At 35.0% G+C, this 27,863-nt stretch overlaps 1 protein-coding gene across 1 annotated transcript; it reads right to left on the bottom strand.

The window, feature by feature from the left end:
- Positions 1-1,783: 1,783 nt before the first annotated feature.
- Positions 1,784-23,060, bottom strand: LOC135684483 (ubiquitin carboxyl-terminal hydrolase 25). Its single transcript, XM_065200064.2, has 26 exons — positions 22,872-23,060; positions 19,273-19,356; positions 18,739-18,807; positions 18,061-18,088; positions 17,309-17,338; positions 16,882-16,958; positions 15,840-15,886; positions 15,435-15,606; positions 14,959-15,033; positions 14,598-14,696; positions 13,872-13,925; positions 13,457-13,524; positions 13,006-13,073; positions 12,112-12,260; positions 9,945-10,072; positions 9,538-9,633; positions 8,762-9,057; positions 8,276-8,346; positions 7,537-7,903; positions 6,664-6,949; positions 6,097-6,175; positions 5,655-5,734; positions 4,514-4,640; positions 3,702-3,897; positions 3,119-3,296; positions 1,784-2,391 (listed from the first exon to the last, which is right to left on the bottom strand). The coding sequence occupies exons 1-25, from the start codon at positions 22,905-22,907 to the stop codon at positions 3,124-3,126; spliced, it is 2,955 nt and encodes a 984-aa protein (XP_065056136.2). The 5' UTR covers positions 22,908-23,060; the 3' UTR covers positions 1,784-2,391; positions 3,119-3,123.
- Between the last annotated feature and the right edge of the window lie 4,803 nt (positions 23,061-27,863).

Below are 27,863 nucleotides of genomic sequence, written 5' to 3' on the forward strand. Positions count from 1 at the left end.
AGCCTTGCCTTTTTTATAAAAATACTCCTTTCAAAAAAGTGGTCATTTTCATAGCCTATTGCCTTGCCTTTTTCATAAAAATACTCCCTTCAAAAAAGTGGTCATTTTCATAGCCTAAAGCCTTGCCTTTTTTATAAAAATACTCCTTTCAAAAAAGTGGTCATTTTCATAGCCTATTGCCTTGCCTTTTTCATAAAAATACTTACCTCAAAAAAGTGGTCATTTTGATAGCCTATAGCCTTGCCTTCTTTATAAAAATACTCCCCTCAAAAAAGTGGTCATTTTCATAGCCTATAGTCTTGCCTTTTTCATAAAAATACTCCCCTCAAAAAAGTGGTCATTTTCATAGCCTATAGCCTTGCCTTTTTTTATAAAAATACTCCCCTCAAAAAAGTGGTCATTTTCATAGCCTATAGCCTTGCCATTTTTCATAAAAATACTCCCTTCAAAAAAGTGGTCATTTTCATAGCCTAAAGCCTTGCCTTTTTTATAAAAATACTCCTTTCAAAAAAGTGGTCATTTTCATAGCCTATTGCCTTGCCTTTTTCATAAAAATACTCCTTTCAAAAAAGTGGTCATTTTCATAGCCTATTGCCTTGCCTTTTTCATAAAAATACTCCCTTCAAAAAAGTGGTCATTTTCATAGCCTAGAGCCTTGCCTTTTTTATAAAAATACTCCTTTCAAAAAAGTGGTCATTTTCATAGCCTATTGCCTTGCCTTTTTCATAAAAATACTTCCCTCAAAAAAGTGGTCATTTTGATAGCCTATAGCCTTGCCTTTTTTATAAAAATACTCCCCTCAAAAAAGTGGTCATTTTCATAGCCTATAGTCTTGCCTTTTTCATAAAAATACTCCCCTCAAAAAAGTGGTCATTTTCATAGCCTATAGCCTTGCCTTTTTTTATAAAAATACTCCCCTCAAAAAAGTGGTCATTTTCATAGCCTATAGCCTTGCCATTTTTCATAAAAATACTCCCTTCAAAAAAGTGGTCATTTTCATAGCCTAAAGCCTTGCCTTTTTTATAAAAATACTCCTTTCAAAAAAGTGGTCATTTTCATAGCCTATTGCCTTGCCTTTTTGATAAAAATACTTCCCTCAAAAAAGTGGTCATTTTAATAGCCTATAGCCTTGCCTTTTTCATAAAAATACTCCCCTCAAAAAAGTGGTCATTTTCATAGCCTATAGCCTTGCCTTTTTTATAAAAATACTCCCTTCAAAAAAGTGGTCATTTTCATAGCCTAAAGCCTTGCCTTTTTTATAAAAATACTCCTTTCAAAAAAGTGGTCATTTTCATAGCTTATAGTCTTGCCTTTTTCATAAAAATACTCCCCTCAAAAAAGTGGTAATTTTCATAGCCTATAGCCTTGCCTTTTTCATAAAAATAATGTGGCAGATAATCGTAGAGATGAGCAAGCGGCGGAGAACCGCAGAGACTCTTTGACGAAGCCGGTTTTTGGAATATCAGCTAATGTTAGGTGCATTTTACTTAACCTTTACGAATTTGTTCATAATAAGATGTCCGCTATCCCACAAACGCCATTCTTTAACAAAAAATTGTTACAGGTTGGTTTCTGTTGCTAGTACGCGGAAACATTTGCTAGCACGCTAAAACAGTTGGGCTGTGATTACTTTTGTAATAATAACAATAAGTGCAATAAGCAAAACCAGCGATCTAGTTGATATAATATTGTTGCCAAGCTCAGTAAAACGGGAGAGATTATTCCTGAGTCTTTGTCGACAGGTTTTGTAGGCAGTTTTGCTGCAAAAACTTCTTTGGAGACGTACATGACAATCCACTTACTTTTGTTATTCATCATTTACCACAGTACAAACAGTAACATAATTATAAAAAATATAAATATTTTCTGTATACCATTTACAACAAAGAGAATACTGAGGATACTAGAAAAATTATTCAGTGTTTTCTTGTTGAAACCTCTTCACTGGATAGCACAAAGTTTGTGCTGTTTTAACATTTCAGTCACTTGATTTTGACAAGAATATTCTTAGTGAAGGGGGATAAAGAACACGCCATAATTAAGCAAGATAGGTGTCTTAAAAACCAAATTCCTTGTGTCTTCTACATTAGAGCTTTTCCTCTCATAAACTTTTCACTTTTAAATCATCAGTAATTTACTAAGTTATATAGTTACAATTTTATCTGTACACGAGCGTTGAAATTCTTACTTAAACTTTAAAGACTTTTAGGACATAACAAGTGGTGCTTGAAGACTGTTACTCTAAACCATTTGATGGAGACATTTGAGCAAAAGATCAAAACATGCTTACGTTTAAATGTTCAGATCCCTAGTCACAAACAGCAGGCGGGTGACGGTAATCTTAAAAGGTAGAGCATGCCAGGAACATTCTCGAGCCATTAACATCGGTTCCTGTGAAAAAATGCATCACTTTAGTTAACAAGAAGAGCAGAGACAAAATGGAAAAGACCTTGGACAATTGAAATCTACTGAGAAATGTGCGATGACAGCAGGAGCGGACACTTGATCAAATATTGGGGGGGCAAGCCTATTGTTTTAATAAGATGACGTCACATTTCCCATTGTTTTAGAACAAAAGACCATTGTCCTCCAAAGTATTGGGGGGCGGTCGTCCCCCCTCGCCCCCGCAAGTGTCCGCCACTGGATGACAGTTTACATGTGAAATGTGAAAAGGATAAAGTTTAAATGAATAATTCATAGTGATATAAAGCATAAATTACTATCTTATAGAAACATGCAATCTGATCCCTTACACGTTTTTCATTCGCTTAGAAATAAAAAAAACAAAAACTATTGAAAAAAAGAAGTTTTGGTACCGCCAAATGATAATGGGACGTTGTCTTTTTCTGAGTTTCCTTAACCTTAAAGTCCTTTATATTCTATGACAAGCATTGTAGTATTCACGTTAGTCACAAGTAAGACCCCCTTCTAAGCTGCTGCTGTTGTTGTTGTAATCACATATGATTATAGTTCAGTTCTGTTCTGTTCTTTTCGCAAATGGCGCGATTTTCTAGTCTAAACCTTAGATACAGGCAGGTTACAACAAGCATAACTGCCGACAAGCACTTTCATGTGTAGGCTGAAAAGCAGGTTCTCTCCTAGTAAATCTTAAACGTACCTCTTTCACTGCAGTGGGAGTAACTCATCACTTTTAAGGAGCTCCATGACATCAGAATATCTCTTGGAAAGGTGTGTCCCGTTAATGGGTCCTTTTATGGTTGGCTCTCTAACTGTCATTTTTGTGCAACTGTCCACCAAACCCATTATTATCTCTTCCAGCATTTCATTTTTCTGACCTGGGAAAGGATGATGCTCTGACTTAATATAATATGATAGAAACGACACCATATGATATAATAACATAACATAACATAACATAACATAACATAACATAACATAACATAACATAACATAACATAACATAACATAACATAACATAACATAACATAACAAAAATTAACATAAGATAACATAAGATAACATAAGATAACATAAGATAACATAAGATAACATAAGATAACATAACATAACACAACATAACACAACATGACACAACATAACACAACATGGCTTTAATATAATATAGTATAAAATAATATAATATAATATAATATAATATAATATAATATAATATAATATAATATAATATAATATAATTTGATGAGATAAGTTATGTAATATATATAATCAAAATAAATAACCTTGAATTTCTGGGGAGCCAACAAATGCACACCAACGACCCCTTAAACTTTCCCCAATCAGCAAATCGTCTGGATCGTCTGTTTCAGTAAAGCTGGCCAAGCTGGGAATGACAAGTTCCCTCATCAAAGCACAACCTTCTTCAACATCTTGCTCGCTGTCACTCTGGAAGCTGGTCGAGGCTTCCTCATTGACGTGCTACAAAACAAGAGAGCTTTTTTTGAGTCGAATTGCAATGAATTGCTTGAGTTATACATGAAGATGCACATCAAATCTTTCTTAACTTGTATTCAAGAGAACTATTTACCATACAATGTTGTTTTTGTAGTTGTCAAGCGGCTTCGGTTAAAACTTTTACGATTTTGAAGTTAAAACTGTTGCCTCTTGAGGGACTTTAATCTCGGGTCAGAAAAAGCTTTGCGACTTTATTTTTGGATATTAAATCGACATTGTCAACAGATCAGCGTCATAGAAGGTTTAACAAGAAGTCATGAAAAAAGGCCTTAATGTGGTTAGAAAGGTGTCAAGTCTTGTTAAATTTGAAATTGTGATTAATAAATATGCTTTAAGTGCCTGTTGAATACAAGGCATTCGCATCTATCCACACTGATTTCATATTCAGACGTCTTGTATATACGAACAAAAATCCAACAAACAAGTGAAAAGTTTTATTACGAAATTCTACCCCAGTCCTCTTTAAAATACCCCCCCCCCCCCAATAGGATGTCACTCACTAAAAAGGCACAATCACAGTCCGGCTGCATTAAAAAGAAAAGCAAAACAGCGTACATCAGATAAGATGTGGAAAACATACTTGTAAACAGCTCCTTCTAAAATATGACAATAAGGCGCTATCGACGTGTCCCGGAGTGCCTTCAGCATTCATCAACCTCTTGTTGATTTCTATCGCATGAATAAAGCACGGAAGAGCCCCTCTGAATCTAAAATAGCAAAGAGCAAGTTGTTTTACTGGATTCCAAGTTATACCAGGATAACTTAAATTGAGATATTTTGCTTAGAGTGTGTAAAAATCAATTAAGTTCAAAAATCACTAAAAATGTATACAAAAGGAGACCCATTAAAAATGTATACAATTTTTCTTATTTAGAGTGACAAAGCATGGCGTCACCAGAAACATATATTTATATTTGTTACTTACTAATATACACATGCCGAAGAGTGTCGGACACAAAATACTGTTATGTTTCAGCTAATTTGTGCCATTATCAATTATATATTTTCAAAACTTTTACTTTTGACGAGATAGTCTGAAAAAACCTTTACACTGCAAAATCTGTTAAATATATTGCAAACTGACAAAAAACATAGCTAGTGAACTGTCTTTTGCTAACACGCCATTATTCTTTGGCCTGGTTCTTAGCTTTTTTAACCAAGACCAAATTACAGAGATTTGATTGGGTAAGAGCCGTTGCTTATGTAACCATATCACAGTCAATTTGCCACACAGTTATGTTTGTGATTATTTAGAGGTGTTTTATAATGCTTTTTCGGGCTATTTGGTCCAAATGTAAAAATTCTAGAAATATTGAATATTAAAAATGCCTTAAAATTATATCCAACAGGCTGTTCAATCTAGTACTTGCAATTATTCGTCGAGTATCCTATAAGCAACAACTGTTTGTGTAAAACAGTTCATTGCTCTTAAAATTTTTTAGGCCTCGATAGCTCTGAAAGCGACGAAAAGAAATGATCTTCAGAATAACAATAAATGGCTGCCAAAATCTGAAAAAGAAACCCTAAAAATAGGCTTTCTTCAATTTTTCACCTGACAAACTATATTAATAATTAAGCAAAGTACCTGAAGTATAAAAATCAAGCAAATCTAGGTTTGATAACTTGCAATAAAATATTGAATTATTTTCAATGGAGAATAATAATCGAATTCTACTGAAAATGCATCATGCAAAGAATTAATAGAAAGTTATAAAATTTACCTTTTATTGTAATATTCTTCGACTCCAGTTACAAAACAGGCATTGCATTTTAAGAACATTTTGTAGTACTTTGTCCATTTCTAAATTGTAGAATGAAAGACTGTGTTATAACTTTGGTACGCTGCTTGCAAAAAATATCTTCTAGTATTAAGTGACATTAATAAATCAAAAATTATATACAACACAGCACAGTATGAAATTTTTAAATAATAAACAAACTCAAACAGCACAAATGTGAAAATATAAAGGCAAATAATGTTATAAACATTGACACTGACACACGGCAAGCTAGAACTATTATGAAAACAAATTGCATTTATTTATTTTTTTGCTGCGACTTAAAAATTTTCTGAATCAAAGTTTATTGTCCAGCTCGCATAAACATGCAAAAACCGACTACTGAACCTGATAAAGCAACAATTCTTTAAAATTAATTACGAACCTTATGTTCTTCGTTATCCCCAGCACTTTCTAGAATCTTTTTCAGTTTCCGTTTTGCATGCTTTTGTAATAACAAACTTCTGAAATGAGATATCAAGGGCGTATTGGAAAAAAACGAATGAAGCAAACGAATTTACTTATAAACAACAAATAATTTCATAAAAATGCTTCATTATGACATTTATTGATTTGCCCGTAAAGACTATTTTTCAAGATAAAATTTATAGGCACAACAGTTGATTTCAAGGGTACGGCAAATTGAAAACCCTTCTACTGTTTAGTTCATGGGGAGTCTAAAACACGGACTGAAAGCTACTGAAAGATTTCGTTTTTGACACGTGACTCGGATTCTTACTGTTCCATTTGTTCCATTGATTCCATTTGCCTTTGATTTCGCCAAGTTTATTTTAACCAATCAGATTCACTACAAGGCCTTAACTGTACACACATGATAGAACAAAAATTATTCAATAGCCAATAGACGATGATTTCAAAATGTCATCCCCTGCAGGGTAGGTTAATCGACGTAGGAATCAGTGATTAAACGAATGCTAGTCTTAATAATTACTTTGGTTCCTTGTTGCTGAAATGTTCCGTGAACCATTCCAAGAATCCTTGGTCTAATACGCTACGAGGTGCTTCTGAATTAAAGAAATACAAATCAAAGTTTTCCAAACGTCCATCTGGATCATACGTCTTCCTTTGTGCAATGTAGTTTGACATTCTTTGACGATGGTCAGAATAGAAGGCATCCAGCTGCTCCTCCAAAGACACATCGCTAGACGAGGACATTTTTGGTGAAACCTTTGCTGAATCAACTGCCATTGGAATGTTTTCTTTATCGTTATTCTGAACTAAAATAAAAACAATATAATTATAATATATAAGAATTTTATCAATTTACTATACAAAAACTCCTTGCACCTGACCTAATACCTGACAATTTCAAAGAGGTACAGCCTGGGGCAAAATAACATTAAGTTTTGTACTGAGGACAGAAATCTTGACACACACTGGGATTTTTGATACTACGATACTGTACTAGCTTAGTTTAACATAAACTTACAATGCTACAAAACTGCACAAATCCACACCCATCACAAAAATAGAAAAAGCCCGTAGAAAGGTTGCAAGGAAACGCTGTGGCAAATGACTTTTAAGTGTCATACTATTACTCCATATTTGGCTCGTTGTGCTACACTGTCTTGACTCATTGCTAATTAGCACCGTTCTACTATTTGCAAATAACTTGCTAGATTAAACGTAGCATTTTACCTGGATATTTTTTCAAATTCTACAAAAAATACACAGCATAATCAAAAGGAAAAGAATTCTGAGAACGATTGTGTCAAAACCACTATGGTCTACATTGTAAAACAGTGTAAAGTTTATAAATAACTATGGATGGATCCATTACGAAAAATGCTCTTATTAAACGTACCCTTTTCTTTTGCTATCTCTACTTTCCTTTGTTTCGCATCCCATTCCTCAATCTCTCTGCAAAAATTTTCATTATCCGATGCAGCGAATCTCTGCATATTTGAAAAGCCTAGTGACGCCCCCGCCTCCACAGGATCCACTTGAAACAAATCACTTCGTTGGGCGTCAACATACACCAAACAATAGGCGGTAGCATTTCTGTATCCCCCAACTGACTCCCTTTGTACCTCATCCCAAGTTGTCTCTGAGACAGTCACATCGTTAAATTTGCGCCATATTTTCTTTTGCGCATCGAATATGTACGACCAGTAGTGCCCACCGTTGGCTTGCCCCTCGTGTACCAGGATGGCATGCAGTCTGTACGGCACCTGTTGTTAGTGTGACGTCATTACTAAACTGAAAATTTTAGCTGGAAAATCTCTGCAAGAGTAGTTGGCAGGAGCAATTGCCATGTGTAAATAGGACTGTTCTTTTAGCAAAAAATAAGATGCTGCTTGAATGTCTGGGTAAAGAAAAACTGTAAAGCTGGAGGTTGGAAAGGCTTCGCAGATATTCGGTTAAATGCAAGTATCATAATTTCCCGTATAAAAATCTTGAGAAATATCTTAAGGGCATATTAATCGTGAAATGCATTTAAAATGATAGCAATGATAGCACGATATAAACAATGTTTATCTCTACTTTAACCCTAACTTAATTTAAACTTGATTTCATATAAAATGATCAATCGCAAGCCAAACCTGCTGCAAGATGTCTTCATCATATGCATGGTGCAGTTCACGATCGATATATTCAATTGCATCTTTGAGTGCTGTGAAAAAAGAACATTGAACTGAACACGTATACCAATGTGTGTTGCTTGACATAATTCTTTTAGAGAACTCACGTGCACCTACAAATTGCTTCGATACTGGCAAATGTACAGTTTACTACGAAGGTAGACAAACATTGTCCTCGGGTCCTGAGGACAGATTTTAAAGCTGAGAAATAATATATTGGGCGGCTTCAAAAGAGCAATCACAAGAAAGATAAGATCAGGGACTGTTTGAAGAAAACTTCATTTGGGAACGATTTACAAAGTTATGCAAAAACAAACACTCTTCCCCATAGTATTTTGGCAAACAAAACGAGCAGCAACATTTCACTGGCAATACCAAAATCTATACTCCTTTGAATTCTGCCATTTGCATTTATATTGCATTTATACATTCAATCAAGGTACAGACCTTCCGTTTCTTGTTGAACTTCTTCCTTTAACCGCTGTAGACAATCGATCAACGTATTGCCCTCCACCGCAGTCATGTTTTTTGGTGATGGGCCTTCAATGCTCTCCGCAGTCGCAAGGATTGACGAGGATTCAATGGATTCCTGCATCGTGCTGGAGCTTGGCGAAGAGCTGGGTGATATTGTCATAGGGGTTTCCTCCTCCTCTTTGTTTAGTCCCATTCGAACAAACTCGAGGGTTGAATCCAATGTGGATATTATTGGGCTCTTCTTAGGCCCAGAGCCAAATGACATGTATCTACAATATAAAAATAACAAGATGTTGAGAGCAATTCATGTGAAAGATAAGGTACTGATAAGGTAGGCATTTTTCAAGAAAAACTGGGTAACAAACATTTTCGATGATAACAAAGTTTTTATCATCAAGTTCCTCAAAAAATGATTGAGGACAAATTTTACTATTTTAAAAGACAAATTAAAAGGCGCATTGCAAAGAAATATTTAACAAAAGTCCGTCAGCAAATTATTTTCACAAAAGATTTAAACCAAAAGCTCTGTAGGCAATATTCCAAGTTTCTTTAATGAAACGAAACAGTCTGTGATTTTTGGTAAGAGAGATGTCATGAAAATAATACCTTTTTGTGTTAAAATCTAAACAAAAGTCGTGATACGTAAGAGTCAAATCAACAGAAAGACGATTGAACAAACAATGAAAAAATATAGATAAAAAGATGTGGTAATTGTCATCGCAGGAAAAAATGAAAAAAATTCATCTCACCCCTCTAGTTTTGTTAGGAGTTCCTTCCTTTTCCTTTTAGCTCTGTCAACAAGCCGTCTTTTTTCTCTAGTTAAAGCTTTATTTTGCTCCATATACCTACGTTTAAAAAGTTATTTATCACTGAACATTTCTATGAATGATCTGTAATGCCTGCAAAAAGTCTTGGAAAACCAACAGCATCATTTTCTGTCCTATTAGCAGTCTCGTGTATTTCCAACATTTTCTTTGTAGGCAGAGGGGGGGTGTTGTGAAGGGGGCTTGGGTATTTCAAGTACTTTTGGCAAGCATTTCATGTTGTACAGTCGTAAGCAAAGTTGTGACAATATGTTGCAAATACAGAAGATAAAACCATTTCTAAAGGATAAATCTACGAAAAATTAACAACGATTAATCAAAATAACGAATACCTTGCTAAATGGATTGTCTGCTCAATTCTAAATGGGTCGTGAATTTTCTCGGCTCTCGCAAGTTGCTGGTTAAAAATGAATCTTGATAATTCGAACGTAAGTACAGGAGGAAGGTGGGTGAACCAATGCTGTTGACAAAATCGAAATAAATCTTTAAGCTTTGAACATCATCATTTTTATATATATTCTCATGAAAACTTTACAAAACAAACTAACAACAAGAAGATGCCTCAAGGAGCATGGCAACCCTGTGACCATTAAATTAAACATATTTACTTCAAATTGGATTTACATTAAATGTTACAAATTACATGTTACAGATTACTCATAAAAAACAACACTCACAATTATCAAGTTACACAAAAAAATTACATTGAAAAAACAAAACGAAAATAATGAAAGACAAATTACATCGAAGAGAAGATTTCTAAAACTACTTATTCGAACCTTTCAGAAGTCTGAATACATGTTGCCTCGAGAATTTTTCTATTCGAATTCAAAGATAATTTTTCGTAGAGAATAGAGAATTATATGCAGTAAAATGCATTTGTAAGGTTTGTTAATCCATGGGGTTGTAAGATCACCTTCACATTGTCGAGAAGATCACGCCTATCTGTATCATAAGCATGGCAGAGCAGCAAAGTGTTCCGTATCCTCAATACCATCATTTACTGGGCATAAAGTATTCAAGGTATCACTGAAGTTATGTTTGAATATGTGAAAATTCATCTTGCTAAGTCCAACACGAAGTTGTGTTAAAATTGATAAACCTTTCTGGTCGTGGATGTTGTAGACTAGTTTTTGAGGTGGATGGATAATTGCTAATAGTTGTTTTTTGAAAGCACTTACTGAGCAGGATTGTTTGATCTCTGGGTCGAGTTTTCCCATTCCCGCAAACAATTAGGATAAAAACTAGTTTTAAATTTCTCAGTTATCGCATGTATTTGCCCTACTGAACCCTGTCTGCGGACATCATCTCAGTGGTATTCCAATATAAATTCAATTGGAGACGAAATGACCAATTAAAACGATGTTTTCGTGCGGACGGGGATACTTTGTGTTAAGGTTAACTCAGTAAAGATTAAATGGAGAGAAAAAATTACGATAAAAAGTTTTCCTATGCAAGAGAATGGTTTAGAAGGTTTTGCTACTCGCGGTAACTGGGCTTTTAAATTCTCTCCGAAACAAAGACATCATTGATAGATTGAAGTTGTTTGCAGAGCAATTCAACAGATTAGGAAATAAAGCATGATACTTGGATCCGAAGACTTTAACAAATACTTGAAAACGCTTGGACGTTCAAAGCAAATAGATCGTTTTGAATACGGAGAATTAAAGTAATCTTCGCTTTTCATTATGCTAGTTTGAATCATCCTTTGCAAAATCATAAGCAAATCAATCAAGCCCTGTGGTTTAGACACTGTAGACTGTCCTTTCACAATTCAGAAACGGATAATAGAGCAAGCTGTGTTTTGAGTTTCGAGGCTCAATATGCAATGCTTGTTGCATTTTCCACCATCAAAGGGACATCAAGATTCAATGCTTCGTATAAACAGCCCAAATGAATAAGAAAAATACTTTGTCAGTATTGACAATTGAGAGCCTGCGTGGCAAAGCAGTCTTAATAAGGCTTCGGCCTAAGAAAAACTTCGGCTACCAAAGTTAACATTTCATAACATATAGCGAGAGAAAAGCAAGTGATTGACACTTCCAGGACTCGAAAACAGGCTTGATCGTGACCTGGTTACGTCACTCATCCACGTTTAACCTCAGTAGATTTCTGTAAAGAAGGGTCTTCATTGATAATTTAATAACACCTCAGCTTCTTTTACGCTCGAGCTCTACTCAACTCAAATCCCCTTTACAGTCTTAATTAGCAAGCCCTTACATGCATCCACTAAAACCCTGGGCACGTGATAAGCAATTGAGTCCTAGTACAACTAGAGAAGGGGGAGCTGGCGCGTCTGTTTGTGGCTTACTCATGTCATTCTAAAACTCTTGATCATTTACGCACAAGCTTGAAGATTTCCTTTAGAAAAAATTCCTTTATAAGCTGAAAGTTCAAATTGTCAGCCATGCTTGAAAAGAGGTTCTCAAATCATGAAATAGATGTTTACACTTCGAGTACTGGGAACAAACCAGGGTAGGTATAAGTTAATGCCAGTACCTCTTGTGAAGAACTTCCAGCGGAGTTATCATCATTCGTTTTGATTTCGTTATTATCCATGGCAGCATCAAGACCATCGTAAATATGGGCATGGCCTCTCACGTGAATCGGTAGGGCACCGAATGTCTCTTCGCTTTTCACCTCTTTTCCTAAAATCAGTACCACAGAATAAGAAATGGCAATATTAAGGTTGGTGAAATTTGAACGTTTTTTAGACCAACTACTCTTAATCTAAAGTTTTATGACATGTCTCTTATGCAGCTTTCTCGTTTTATCTAAAATTTTCTAAACTGTTTCAAAGTGTGTTCCTAAACGACTAGCAATCGATTTTATAAAGTATGAGGAAAGAATATAAATAAAAAGGGAAGAAACTTGAGATCACATTGTGGTGCTATATTTAACTAAAGAATGCACATAAGTGAGTTGCAGTTACAAGATGAGATTAAGATTGAGCAATTCTTATTCATAATTCAACCGATTATGCAAGGGAAAGTTTTCCTTTTCACAGAATCATTTCTGGAAATATTAGTCCTAAGCCAAAGAAGCACCATCCACATAAACAAATAACATCTGCAATTATCAATGTTTTCTATTTGGAATCTGAGTATCAGAGTGTCATAATTTTAACCATACAAATACAGGGGCTCCTACGCGAGTTTAAAAAGGGGGCAAAGGCACACTAAGGGCTGGCAACAAAAGATTCTGCAAAAAGATCTTCTGTTATACAAAAAGTGGATGGTCTGGCTCAACCGTATTCCTTCCCATCGTCAGAGGCCCTGGAAAATGTCCATTCTTACACACTACCTTTCAAATTTTATGTGGATATTCCTAGTCTCTAGGAGCAAAAGTAACTACAAACAATTTTCGGATAAATAAGACAAAGAAAAACATTACCATCATAGCACCCATTTACAGAATAACGACCATAAAACAACTCTGCAATCGGATTTCTACCTCCGGAGCTGAAACGAAATGTCAATGAAGTGTTAGATTGATAAAAACTACTTACGCTTGAAAGAAAACGGTAAATATTTCATGCTAGTTATAAAATTATTGACTCGATTTGTTTAAAAGTGAGAACAAAAGAAGAGACATTTGGTATGGTTGTTAAGGTACGGCAGATAATATAATCACAAAACAGCTAATGCAATAAATCAATAAAAAAGGGCCCAGGAAACAACCCTGGGAAACTCGACTTACTGACAAGGAGTTTTCTACATCAAAATGAACACTTTAAAATGTTAGATATACTGGTATAAAATCAGCGTTCTTGTTAGTTTCATTATTGTTAAACTAAAACAGTATTTGATGCCGAAATTGTAAAGTAGGATAAAGGGATACAAACCTTTCAAGATGAGATTGAAATGCGTCTTCTAACCAGTCCAACAAAACATGGGTGAATTCACTGACATCCTGATTTAAAAGAGAAATTATCATAAAAGAAAAAAACAAATATCTCGGAAATGATCTATTTGAAAGAATTTCAGTGACTGTTTCAATAAAAACCACTAATATACCATTGAAAGTTCAAATTTAATTTCTTTTACAGTTTCCTTAAAAATTTACATTGCAATATTTCTCTGCCGGGCTGAAATCCTAAAAAACTGTTCAAGATGCTGCTGCATGAGAAACAAGAAAAATGCGGTTGTCTCAAGAACATCGCGAAGAAGCATCTAAAATCATTCACTGTGTGCAGTTAGGATTGTCACCATCGCAAAGTCAATCTCCCCTTAAAGACTCGATCATAGTAAACAAGAAACCTGTTGATCACCAGCATTCTCCTTCCCAGTTTTCCGCACTGCATCTTCTAGAATCTAAAAAAAAAATTTACCAGAATGAGCGAGGAGCACTGTGTCATTAAATAAGCCAATTAGTGTGAAAAATTTCCTTCTGCAGGAATTAAAATACATGATAATAATGTACTTTTATAATTAACTTGAAGCATCTGACAGCACGCTATTTTTTGTTTATTATAAGAAAAATAATATAGATTAAATCCTTATGTGTCTTTCCTTCGATGTCCTGTATAATAAAACCCATACACGAACCTACCATGTTATAATAAATTCATGCAAAAGCAATGTTGAGCTTGTATAATGACAACAAAGAGATTGTAAAAACCTATGCAATAGCCATTTGCGAGATCGCGTCAAAAGAAGCAGAGACAATACTAAACTTGGAGCACACACAGTTACCATATCAAAAATAAGCATGTGTAGAAAATAAATTATAAATGCAATTATTATACTAAAGACAGCCTAGGCAGCACTGTTCCTACAGAATAGAAACCTATGCAGTGCAAGAGAAGAATCCTATGTTGTGCAAGAGATGAAGCCAATGCGGAGCAACAGAAGAAGCCAATGCAGAGCAAGAAAAGAAGCCTGTGTAGTGATATAAATAAATGAGGCCTATGCCATAGCCATGAAATTTATGCATTACACGAACCAGGGCAATGATCGAACTACAAGAAGACTATACGCTGGTACCTCAATGGGTCTTGCTGGGTCGACATATTTTCTTTTGCTGCAAAGCAGTAAGATGAACAACTTCTGCAGCTCTGCTAAAAAGGCGAGCTTGGGCTGGTCCTGTAAAGAATTAGTAGAGGCACATCAAAGAAATAATAGTATTTGCCTAACGTATACAAAACTTCTGCAACAGCTAGACTTAAAAGTATAAGTTTAAAAAGAAACACAGTCCTTCCACAAACTTTTGACAGGATTCTCCCACAATTAACAATAAGAATTCACTATCAAAATTGAACAGTATGTAAGCTTATGATCATATAAAAACGCTTTAGCATTAACAATAAGTACCAAACAACAATAAGATCAAAGAGTTTATTTCTACCTTTATGGTATCGAGATCTTGCGACAGTCCACAGCTCAGTACCAGATTTCGAAATTTGGGGATATGAAACAAGGACTAAAATTGAAGAGATTTTATTTTGGTCACAAAAATTGATAAAAATTGATAAAAAGGTCAATTGAAAAAAGTCAAAGTGCCATGCTTTTTAATCAACAAGAAAGCGTCAAATGTTAAATATCAACCCCTGGTCCGACATTCTTACCATATTCTTCAAATACAAAACTTAATGAAAATATATTAAGGGCTGGTCAACAACGAACGATTAAGAAAATTACCATTATAATAGTTATACAAGCTAGGAAGTTATTGTCTCCTTTTAGCAGGTATTATAAATCGCGTCTAACATGAATTGCAAAAGGAAAAATGCAAATAAATCACAGGAATTTGTAAATGTATAAAATGAGCATCGTCGTTAAGTTTTTTAACAAAATTGGTACAGCTACAGGGAAAATACAAACCTGAATCACGGCACTAAACCAACAAGTGTTGCCAATGTTTTTCAAACCAACGGGGACGCCTTCTTTTCGCTTCCTTTCATGAGGGTTTTCAGGGTCGATAAACGACATCCAAATGTTACCACGTTTTCTTTTGTTACCAGATCGATTGTCCACAAGACTCGCTTCTAACGCCCTTAAACAAAATTAAATAATTTACATTATACAAATTCGAGTGATGGCCAAACTATAGACAAACTTTTGTTGTAGACTACAGGCAAAACCAACACTTTTAAGAAAACGATCTCCAAAAGGAAGAGAAATGAAATTTCTACAATATGTTGCTAGATATGTATGACCTTTGCCAGATCAAATAAACAACAAATCTAAAGAATTTTTGCTTCATCGATACATTAAGTTAAGGCATACTTGCTAATTTCCTTGTCTTCCTCTGAAACAGCTAGACCAAATCCTCCCTTTTAAAAGCAGAAAAGCAATACAACTTTCGCAAATATGACATAACAAATAAGCCTCTGGCATGCTCGGTATTCTTTTTTCAGCGCGATTTTTAAATAGAGATAATTTATAGAAGAAAACGCAAAAACAAAATTTTATGTGGGCAAAGAACTACAAAATGACGTTCAAAAAATAAATGTTTCAAGTCCTATAACTGATGAAGTTCATGCAAATCTTCTAAAGAAACCAATTTGCGACAGTTCTTTGCAGCTCCAACAAAATCCAGTCCTGTTACAGCCTCGATATTATTCAGAGATTTTTGTTTTGAGCCTGAATATATTATCAAATCTGAGATGGTTTCAGAGGGACATAGTGTGAAGATATGGTTCGATTTTCATTCAATACACTGTTTCATGCATACTCGAATGCAATGCAATGGTTCTCAAACGAAATAGCAATCCTCGAATAAAAACCAAGCTTTTTGAAAAAAAACGAAAAACATCAGTCATGCGATTCTCTATTTTGAACATCGCAAAACAGACATGTACTGAATATTCTTTACTGAGGCTGCGCATTATTCTTAACAATTGGATAATTCTGGGCCTGAAAATTCTTATAAACAACGTTCTTATAAAGTAGAGTGCATTGCTATATATTCTTCTGCAATCCACCTCTTCAGGTCGTGCGGTATGTCTCCCGCTTTGTCTCCTTAAATCAATAAGCCCAGTTAGCAAAAATTCTTCTAAACACTCTTTCCATATTAAATGAATGTCTGGTTCACCATAAAACAAACCCATACAACAGGGCTGGTTTAATGTAACCCTTTAAAACCTTTTTTTAAATATGCCAAGGTTTTTTAAATTCTAAATACTCTCTATAATTTCACGAGATATGGTAACATTGAAATGAAAAGACATAGCTCCTAGGTGTAGCATAGCTTCACCTAGTGCTTTAAAGTTCTGTAACAGTGTGAAATATCATCAACACAAAAATCAATTAACAACTGCAAACTTACATGGGCCTCTCTAAGACTCAGCTCAATTGCTTTGGCAAGATCATCGTCCTTGTCATCACTTATTTCAATTACCTCCTCTAAAACAAGAGTGCATTGGCACCTATACTTGTTGGAAATCAAAAAGTCAAAATAATAACACACATCATGGTCAACAGTTGAAAAACTTCAAAGAAAATTTGACAAGATTTGACGGTTTTGAGCAGATCATTTCGAAATGGTAAACTGCATCTGATTTTTGCAAGAACAGCTTTCGGAAAACATTGTAATTGTTGACTTTTTATGAAGTTTTTTATATTTTTGTGATAACTTTCAACACGATTTTCCTTTGCTGCTAGGTACAATCATTGATCAACAAAATACTTGACAGCATTTATTATACTACTTGCATTTGGTCTCAATTTAAAAAGACGATTCATTGCATACTAACTCTGACTTGTTTCCTTGGCAGCCAACAAATCTTAAAAAGGAAAATGGCAAAAAAGTTATTCAATTATTTGGCAAAAAGATACATTTAAAGAATTTTCAAAAGATTCAGATCATCAGCCTGAGACATAAGCAATATCTCTTGACATCATCAAATGAAAAATTTGGAGGTGTTCAAGCCTTCATGAAGTTTAGTGTTCCTATACTTCATAACTTGGGTGAAATCAATAACTTAGGCCACTTAATCAGCATTCTCGTTGTAAAATTAGGGCTTTAGATGGATAATTGACAAATTTTTAACGCGCCGAAAGCCCATGCAAGATGTTATCTTGTCGGGAAATTGTGGGTCAGAGCCCCTGAAATGAAAGCCTGAATTGGTATAAATGATATAAGTACTTTAAAAGTGTATGCCTAATAGTTAGTTGTTTAGACATGAAACATGGAGCACTAGTATAACAATAACACAATGAATTACAAAAAAGCTCGCAATCAGAAACACAAACCCTGCCTGCTTAATACTAAACTGTCCATGTCAAATATTGATAAATAACACTATGCATATTTAAAGACAAGACACTTTGCTGATTCAAACATGTTATTTAACACAGCAAGCCTGTTGAAGAATAATATGGATACTTGTCTGTACCATTTAAATGCAAGAAAGCAATAAAAAAAGCTAGATGCATAATCTCATTACATTCCTACTGACAAAGAGCGCAGGGCAATCAAGTCTCTTAAGAAGCTTGTTCTACTCACCCTGAGCTTCATCAAGTTGAGATGTGCCCTACAAGAGAAAAGTGATGGTGGCAGAAACGGCTAGATTTTCATATAACTGAAAATAACTCCAAAATCACTATTTTGTCCAGGAAAGTGAACAATTAAGGCTTTTCAAACAAACAACTTGCTTATTTTGCTAGCCCTTCTTGCCATTTAAAAAGATTAATTGTTGTTGTTGATTATTTTGAAGACTAAGGTGTAAATACCTAAATACTTTCTGAGTTTATAGGTTTAAAAAAGAGGCCTTCCATTCAGTGTAAGCCCATAGATCCACAGATGTTAGGAGAAAGGCATAAAAAGGATCTACTGCCATACTTGTCAGTACTTCATGATCCCTCTGGTTCAATCCCTACTAGCCCCTAATAGGGCCCCGTCCTTAAAAACACCTGCTTGAATTTGTTGAAATTTTTTCATTTTTTTGCTAAAGTAACAGAAATCCAACTTTCAAATTTTATTTTTCACACATTTACAATATTCCTTGCATCTGAATTCTTACAGACAGAAAGAGTGTAAACTTCTTGTCACTAGAGTTAACAAAATATAACAAAATGAGTCAATTTAGTTGACTTTTATGAATTGCCTTGTAACAAAGTAAGCAAAAAGTTCTTATAAATTAATTCTTTTGTTTCTGTTCTGAAGACTATTTGAACTTCATACCTCATTTGCATCTGCAGTCTGATTTCCAGTTAAAAGTGCAACTGCCTTTTTCATGTCCCCACTGCAGGCCTGAAAAATATGGCCTTTTATCAACATAAAATCTCACTGGGTTCCATAAATATACTAGATTGCATGCAGTACAATATAAGAGAAAATAACTATGTATGTAAGTAAAGTGTATCAGAAATAACGTATAGATTATTCAATAACGATGTTCCAAGCATAGCCTGTTATCAAGTGAGTATTTATTCATCTAACTGAGAAAAGTGATTCCTTACATGTAGCATCAGTTACAATCAGATTTGATTAACTTAAGCTTCTGTTCCAGTAGTTCTACAATTACATATTTTTTTACTTCATAGTCCTGCACTCAACATCTCATTACTTTTAAGAAGATAATTTATTCAAACAACCATAGAACTAAAGCAAGCAATATTTTCTTCTGAAAAACAAATATTTAAAATAAAACTTGAAATTGTGTCTGAGAGAATAATACAATAACAGAATAATATTAGTGAACAGTGCAAAACTCACCATATATGCATATTTAATTTGCTCTGGGGACTTTCCAGTGATCTCTCTCAACTTGAATAACACCTCTTTTGACGGTGTGACATTCTAAAATTTGGTAAAACACAAATCAAAGAATATAGTTAGACTCCAGTGTGAAAAATTAATAAAGCAGTCCTGGTAATATGAAATTTGGCGGCGTGCTGGTAATCGCACGCCTTGAAATGTTTAGGCCATTACTCCGTTTCCGTATGAGAACAGATTCGAGTGAATCTGTTTTCGAATTTGAGTTTCATTAATATGCTCAAAAACAGTGTCATTTGATACCAAACCGAAGTTATTCAAAAACGATGTTCAAAGTGGAGTCATCTGAAAACGGAATCATTTGAATATGTGTCGTTTTATTGGGAACAGTGAAGACAGAGGCATTCAAAAACGGAGTCATTCAATCTCAGTTTCAAAAAGAGCTCGAGCTAAGGATATGATAACGGACAAATATGGAGTAATGGGAACATCTATGTTATCGTTTTGACCAAAACAGAGTGGCCCGGGGCAATGTGTTCAAAAAAATAAAAAAAAAGGAGAGAGAGAACGGAGACATACAATAACGGAGTAACAGAACAGTAACAAACCGGCCCTAATGGAAATGAAGAAAAGAGTTAAAATGCTTCCGGGAATGCTATCAATATAAAACCTCACAAAAGAAATTAAAAGAAACAAAAGAGAAAAAGAATAGTAATTCAAAACGTGGAACTGCGCGTGCGATAGAAAGCACGCCTCTGGAGTTCTAGGCGTGTGTGGAGGCGTGTGTAGAGGCGTGCGCGTGCGTACCAGGACTGAAAAAGGTATGAAATTTTTCCAGATTCTATCTCAGAAGTTTTTGTGAGAACAGTATTGAATACATTATCACAATTGTACAAAGATCCCTGAACATAACATTATATCAGCAAATACTGCTACTTTGCAGGGCTGCAGCCTTACATCTCTCAACAAATTCCTTTTCTGAGCTTTCTTTGATTACAAACTACTCAGCAAGATACAAGACTCAATATGATAAATCAGTAAGCTTATAATATGCTGACACTTCTTAGAGGGAAAAAAACTAAATGGCAGCCACATGGTACACAGATAATGATTCTTCAGATAAAATTTTTCTCTGCCTCTTTATTTCTGCAGGTTGGTGGGCTAAAGACTGGCTCTGGCTCCTAAACTTCTGTTGTAATTTGTTACCAAATTGGAGTTTTTTAAACATCAGTTACAGCAAAATAATTTACAAGTACAAGTTTAAAAAATGACCAGTGTTATCAGGCCGATTCTGAACCAGTAGATTCAGGTAAATTCTGGACCAGTCAGGTACATTCTGAAACAAATCCAAAAATTAGCCTGCAATAGAGCCAGGTGCTGTACTGGAAAGCTTCTTGTAATAGCAGGCCTTTTCGTAAGAAATCACACACGCGAGTGGCTGATTGCTCACATGATTTATCTTGTGTGAGCAATCGCTCTGGTAGTGATAGCAATGATTTAAAGGTACCCTTTTGTTTGAGGTAAAATCAAATGAAAACAAACTGTTATGATGACCTTCAATGCTCTCCAAGAAAGAATAAATACCCAATACAAATGTGCTTTGTTTATAAACTTTATGTATATCATGAAGGTCGAATAGACTTTATTGCCGTATGATCGCAAAATGTTGTTAAGAATCTGCTGTAGATTCCACGCACAACATTTGTTTATCTGGTAATATTCCCCGCGAAAATTCCACCATTAAAACTTGTGACTTCTGATAACAAGAAAAAACAAAGAATACACGATCTCTTCGAAAGCATTTGCTTCAGCGCACGATTTCATGGGAAACGTTCGTTATCCGTAAATTTCAAAATTGTTGTTCTGGCATTCCCTGCACAGAAAATCACTTTACAGTCTGGCTGCCCAGAGAATTTCCTAAGTGCCATGGTAGTTCAAATACTAGTACCCAAATTATTCCAAAACATTTGCTGTGGAATTGATTTTCAAATGCATTTATTCGTTGAGATGTGGTTTAGTCAGCTTATGTATATTTCCTGTGTTTTGATATACCGTCTTTGCATTGTCTATGTCACTTGCTTGGGTCACAAAAGATGACTAGAAATGTGTTAATTGCAAGACATTTTTTCCTCACAAGTTACCATTTCACGCGAGCGATCAAACGCTCACGTGGTTGGGTTTACTCACTTCAAATGAAAAGGCCTGTAATAGAGAAGGTACAGAAGTATGGAAGCGATAGTCAATAAAGGCGGCTTACACTGGCCAAGGGCCTAAGACGATAAATTTCCAAAACAAACTTACTAGGTGAAGGGGCTTGGGGAAAATAGTTAATGGCACGAAAGGGCATTGGCCATATTACTGAGTTTCAGTTGAAAGCAAAATTGAAGGATTAATTTGCTGTTTTTAGGAAGCATTCATAAATAGAGACAATCAAATGAAGCTTTTTTGAAAAAGGATGTAACACTTCAGTAAAAATTATAATAAAGAATATTCAAGCTATGCCCTGATAACAAAATTATTACTTTAAGACTGTTTTAGCAGAAATCTAGTTTTCAATATTGACACCAGGTAAGTCGCTCTTCATTTGATAAAAAAGATTATGGTTTTTAAATCTTTAATTTGCTCACCATCTACACAAGTAGCGATTAAGAAAATCATTAAATGTTTAATCTTTATTCTGCTTTTGTAAATCATGAATAAAATTATTTGAATCCAAGCTGTTTATGCATTTTTAAGCAACAAAATATTTGATCACTAAACATCACCTTTAAACAGTTTTATCTTGATTCATTATCAATAATCTGCAGGCTTATATCTCACCTAAAAGAATCTTCCAAGTAATAATTTTATTGTCAGTTAACAAACGAACTGTACCCAGACTCAAGTATGAAGGAGGTGTGTTTGCCTACATTTTATTATTTCCCTGTATTTTTTAATATTGGTTCAACATTTCCCTGTACTTCTGTTCTCGAAACAGAGGAATAATCCTTTCAATCTATTTTCATTTCAAAGTCATTGGAATGGCACATTATTTTCCAGCTGAAGTCACTTGACACAAATGTTTCACCTAGTAATTCTATTCCAGAAACTCATCTTCTTAGGCCCTTGGCCACTTTTAGCCTCAATTATTTACTATCGTTATCATACCTTTGTACCCCAAGTGTAGATGCACAAGCAATTCTACATCAGATTTTTCTATCATATTCAAAGAGGGGCAAATTTTAGCCTATGAGATGTTCAAGTTTTTAAAATAGCAGTGTAGCTGAAGGGGGTAGACTATAAGGAATTTCAAACGAGTTTTATTTAATCGCATTTATAGTCATCTTGAGGAGGTTAATGGTTATCAGAATCACAGAAAACATCCTTGGTGGCACATCATCTTTGATTAGTGCTGTCAGAGACTGAGGCACTGTTGCCAGAAAGACATCCAAATGGAGCCTAGGTACAGAGGTATATGGTTCCTCAATGCCTAAATTAGATATACCAATTTATTACCTTACATCTAGCACAAAATGCAACTGTTTTCCAATAAAATATAGCAAATCCTGCAAGTAAAATGATGGCGGCCTAAGCCAGAGTGATTCAAAATATCAACTTACCGATGGCCTAAACAGCTTACCAGGACCGGCTGTCATCTTTTGCTGGACAATTGAATGAAAAACTTCAGCATCACTATTTTTGAAAGATATGCCCCTTCAAAATAGACAAGAAATGTTTTTGAAGACTTCACGTTCCAATGACATTAAACAGTTTCAGTAACCCATTGCCTGTTTAAAATTAACAATCCCAGCATGCACCACGCACATAAGAGCGCACAAGTCAAGTGTTGAAGGACTTGGAGACTAAAATGCAACCCGGTTATAACTTATGTGGCTTAAGAATAATTTTGATTTTATTCTAGTATAAATCATAATAATTTTAGTATAACCTTTTGCTCAGAATCAATGAAACTTAAAAGAAATTGATGCTCAGCAAAAAATTAGGCATTCTTATAATAATGCTTGCACGTCGTTGTGAAATATAAGCTACCTTTAATTTACTTGCATTCGTTGTTTTTTGTCCGCGGTGTGTTGCAGTGTTCTTTACATTACATTTCTAGCATGTGACTTACCTTATTTACAAAGCATGAATTTGATACATTTGCCCGACCCAAAAATGACGTCGCTTTGTGCTTGCAAATATCACTTTGATGTCAAGAAATCCATTCTATCTGCAAATTTGTTGAATAAGGTAGACTTTGATCCATACCTCCCCCCCCCCCCTCCCCAATTTATCTGTAGTGCTATGCATAACTGGATGAGTGGCGAAAAGATAAATAACATTTATGGCATATATCATAATGACCCTTATTAAAAAATGCAAAGAGACAATTCATAGATATCTGAGGCCTACAAAATCCACTTATGAAAGATAATATATTCTACCCTTTTTATCAACTACTGGATTTCGGTTCAGTGGAACCAGGATTTAGTGGTTTTCAATAAAATCTATTACGTTTCATATAACTCTTTGAAAAAACTTGTGAAATGCCTTTGTCGCCAGAGGCGGATTTAAGCACACACTTCAGGTCACTGGTAAATGATGGAAACGCCCATTTTTAAAATTTGGTTTTCAACTTTAAGGTTAAGATGATAAAGAGTTGTGGCGTAGCCAGGGTTGGAAGGTTGAGGGGCAAAGAGGGGAACATTTTTGCTGACCAGGAAAAAAGGGGGTTTCCAAGTCTAATTTGCTGACAAAGTGGATGAGCATCCTGTATTTGCCGACAAGTTTGGAAATTTGCCGACTTAGCACCTCTAGATGGCAAAACTCCTCGTTTTTGCAATTGAGTTATTCTTCAAGGGGGGTGTCGCGCCCCACGCCCTCGTATAGCGACGGGCCTGCTCGTGCTAATCTTTTGCTCCGTGAGACCAACTTTTCACGTGATAAGGAATTGAGGAAGAGGACAGAAAACAAACATGACAGTCATACCGAGTGCCAAGTTTTTAAATTGAGTAGCTGTTAAAATATCTGTGTACGTACATCTCTAAAAAATCAAAATGCTTGATTTACAAATCTTAAAGGTTGTTATGATTCACACTTTCCACGTTGCCAAAGTGACTCATGACGTAGAAAACACGACAAAATTTTGTCTCTACACTTATCTCTTAGAGAAAATTTCTTCTCGATTGAAAAAATGAAAAGGAATTGTGAATATGGAACGTTTAGATATTTCCAATATTTTATTATAATCTGGTAAAACAGCAGGGTTACTATGTTTTGGTATCTAGTGTTAAATATGTCTACAGATTTTTCCCGGTGGGCATCTCACACTATCTAGCGCCCGTGTCTGAGGGTCTAGAAAACTGACCCTTATCTCTGGTATTTGATTCCAATTTGATTCCCCTTTTCTGACTTATACTTGAAACCAAAGAATGTTTATACTCTTTTTCCTGAAATCGAGTAGTTGAAATTAGGCCAAACAAAGAAAAATTAGAAATTACATGAAGATTCCCATATCATACACCCTTTATTTTTGTTTTTATATTCTAGATATATGGCAAACTTGAACCCCTTTTTCAGAGATATTGAAGACACGGGTGCTTACACTAGACAATGAGAGTGGACCCTCCGGGAGATTTTTCAAATAAAAAGCTCTATTTGGCTGTTTTCTTTAAAAACATGCGAATAACAACTTTTTAAATAATGCTCCCAAACTCTAAAAAAGCTGCAAAATTGGGATTACACATAAAATCTCCTTTTTTTTGATGTTCAGAAGCAACGCAACACCTCTCAGCTGCAAAACAGAAGCAACGCAACACTTCTCACAAAGTTCAACGATATAACGGGCTAAGAATGCAAGAATGATAGACAATTGAGTTTTCTTCTTGTCGTGCCCCCAAGTAATCCAGTTTTAATTTTCGAAAAGTTCTGTTTGTTTTGTGAGATGACATTAGATAATATTTTGATATCAATAAAAAAAATTGCATTTTGCGATGGAGATGAAGGTGGACTAAAAAATGTTTCTGGACAATTTACCGTTAAGACCCTCGTTTTCAGTCCTCAAACCAGGGCCTAAAATAGGCGTGGATCTGACTCACTTTGTAGAATTGTAAATTAAAATTGTGGAACTGTAATTGTAGAAAGTGTGGATTTGTAAATAATGCATGTTCTTAAAAGTGCAGCATAAAATACCAATCGAAACGCCTAAGAAAAAAAAGGGAACATTTTTTCAATTCGAAGTGAATGTGCAATCCCAGCCTTATGTATTGCACTCATTTTTTATAAGAAAATTGCGATAAGAAATAAGCAATGGACAATAAAAAAGAATTAAGAAACTTCAGAACTCGAAGCTTCAGTACATGCGGAGAAGAATCAATTGTGCTTTATGATATTGTTGTGTGCTATTTTGAAGTAAGATGGGCTCTGTATACAGCTTTGACTTCAAGACATCATCTCAATTTAGTTTGCTTTTATGACTTGCTTCAAAAAAGACACTGAGCCTAAAGACCAAGACCGAGATTATGATCTCCTGCCCGTAATGTATTTTGGGATTTATGTGATCTTTCAGTAGATTTCAGAAAAAGTTATAAAGCAATTCAACTAAGGTGTTTTAAATTAGAGAAGCATTCCTCTCAAGGCTTCAACAGCTGAACGATGATAAGCCTTTCGGTGGTAGCTGGGAGGAACATTCAATTGGAAATGTTGCATAACAGCGACTATAGTCCAGTCCTCCCCAACTTTTTTGCAATAATAGGTTAGAAAATGTTTTGAAAATTTACGCTAAAGAACGCATTAGTAGCAGTTCTGCTGGGAACACGTTTTCGTTCTTATTGATGATGCTTTATCTTGTGTGGTCAAAGATAAATTTGCATTTTATCTAACTCGGTTTTGTATTTTTATATTAATTGAAATCTTCTCTAAATCGATATGTTTATCAACAAGGACAGAAAGGAGCAAATATTTTCTGAAAGGGGTGTTTTCCGGTGTTTCAAAGGGCGTGGCCGTAAAAAAATTTAGGGGCAAGCCTCCTAGTCCCTATTCAGCCACTCCCTTGTAGGCTGGTGCAAGTGTAACCTGATCTAGCGTAATGTTAGCATAATATTGGCCAAAAATCGTCATCTAGCATAAAATCTAGCATAATTAGGAATCTAGCATAACTCTGGCATAATTCTAATATTATTTAAAAGAATCATTGTTTCCATTGATACATCGTCTATCGTTACTAAATGGAAACACTTTACACCAGCGTCTGTGGTTTCATTTAGGGAGTAAATTGTGACTTTCCACCTTCAGGATTTTATCAGTTGTTTTGAATGGTTGGCAGCCACATATTTTTTGGTTGGCAGCCAAATGCAGTCAGCTAAACGAAGTATACAAAAGAGCTAAATTTTTGCTAATTATTGGGAGCGATACCGTAATCGAAATTTGCTTTTTAGGTTACAAATGTTTTCATTTGCTTTTATCCAAAACTTTCTGTTATTTTTTACTTTGTTTCATCATTCATCATTTGCAATTTTAAATTTTTTTTAAAAAGTTTTGAAAATTATCTGTGCAAAAATTTTTGTTTCCTTTGCATTTTCGTTGTTTTTGCAACATGCTGCCAGAATTCAGCCAAATTTTGCTTCTTCGGCCAAATTAATTTATGACAGCCAAGTGATTTTGAGAAACTGCCAGAATGGAGAAATTTGGCCATCAAACCATGAGTATAAATTGCCTTTTTGTTTATGAAGAATGAGTACACTGGGTTGTCAAAAAGGCCAAATTGCAACTCTGGCCACTTTTGATATTCAGAGCATGCATTAGCCTCTTTCTCAAGCAGGGTTCCCTTGATTTTAAATCTAGCATAATTTTTGCAAATCTAGCACAATCTTATGACAAAAATTTGGCGTAATTCCAAAATTGAGATCTGGTGCGTGGTTTCTGCATTACAAACAAGATGGGGGTAAAGGTCATATTTTCAAGCTGGGTGAAAAGAGAATAAGAAGAAACAAGCACAATTGTACATCAGTGAGAGAAGAGTTTATTTGAGAGAAGGTTTTCGTTTATAATATCAAAACTTTTTGAAGAACAGATTTGATGGCAAAGAATTTGATGAGCTGAATGCAGTTAAGAACTTTCCATAAGTGAAAAAGACTTGAGAAAGCTTCACCCATCTTTTTCCCGGACAAAATATTTCATTCAATCATGTATTGAATTTTGAGAAATAAACGACTAAGATCGCAGAGATCTGAGACTTGTTCTCAGAGGAATTCTACCAGACGAGACAATGACTCGGATTCTCGCAGCAAACCCTAATCCTGTCGATGTAGAGAGGCAGATTCCCACCTACAACAAGATAGAGGCAGGTGGGGAAAGCAGCATAGCTCCACAAAAACTTAACAAATAGATAAATATTGCAATGAATTTGCTTGATCTCGCAAGTTTCGAGTTCCGAGAAAAGCTGCAAAGATATGGCTCCCAAAAACCAAAAAACACCGAAGTCTAACAAGCAAGGCTAATTGAAGGGAGTTTTTGAAGGTGAAAGGAAATAAAACAGAGATCCGAACAAACCATGTAAAAGAGTTTCCTTTCAATAACCTTTTGCTCACTTATTAAGACATCGCTATATGTAG

This window comes from Rhopilema esculentum, chromosome 21, assembly GCF_057945365.1.
Source record: "Rhopilema esculentum isolate cy_ngs chromosome 21, ASM5794536v1, whole genome shotgun sequence".
Lineage (NCBI taxonomy): Eukaryota > Metazoa > Cnidaria > Scyphozoa > Rhizostomeae > Rhizostomatidae > Rhopilema > Rhopilema esculentum.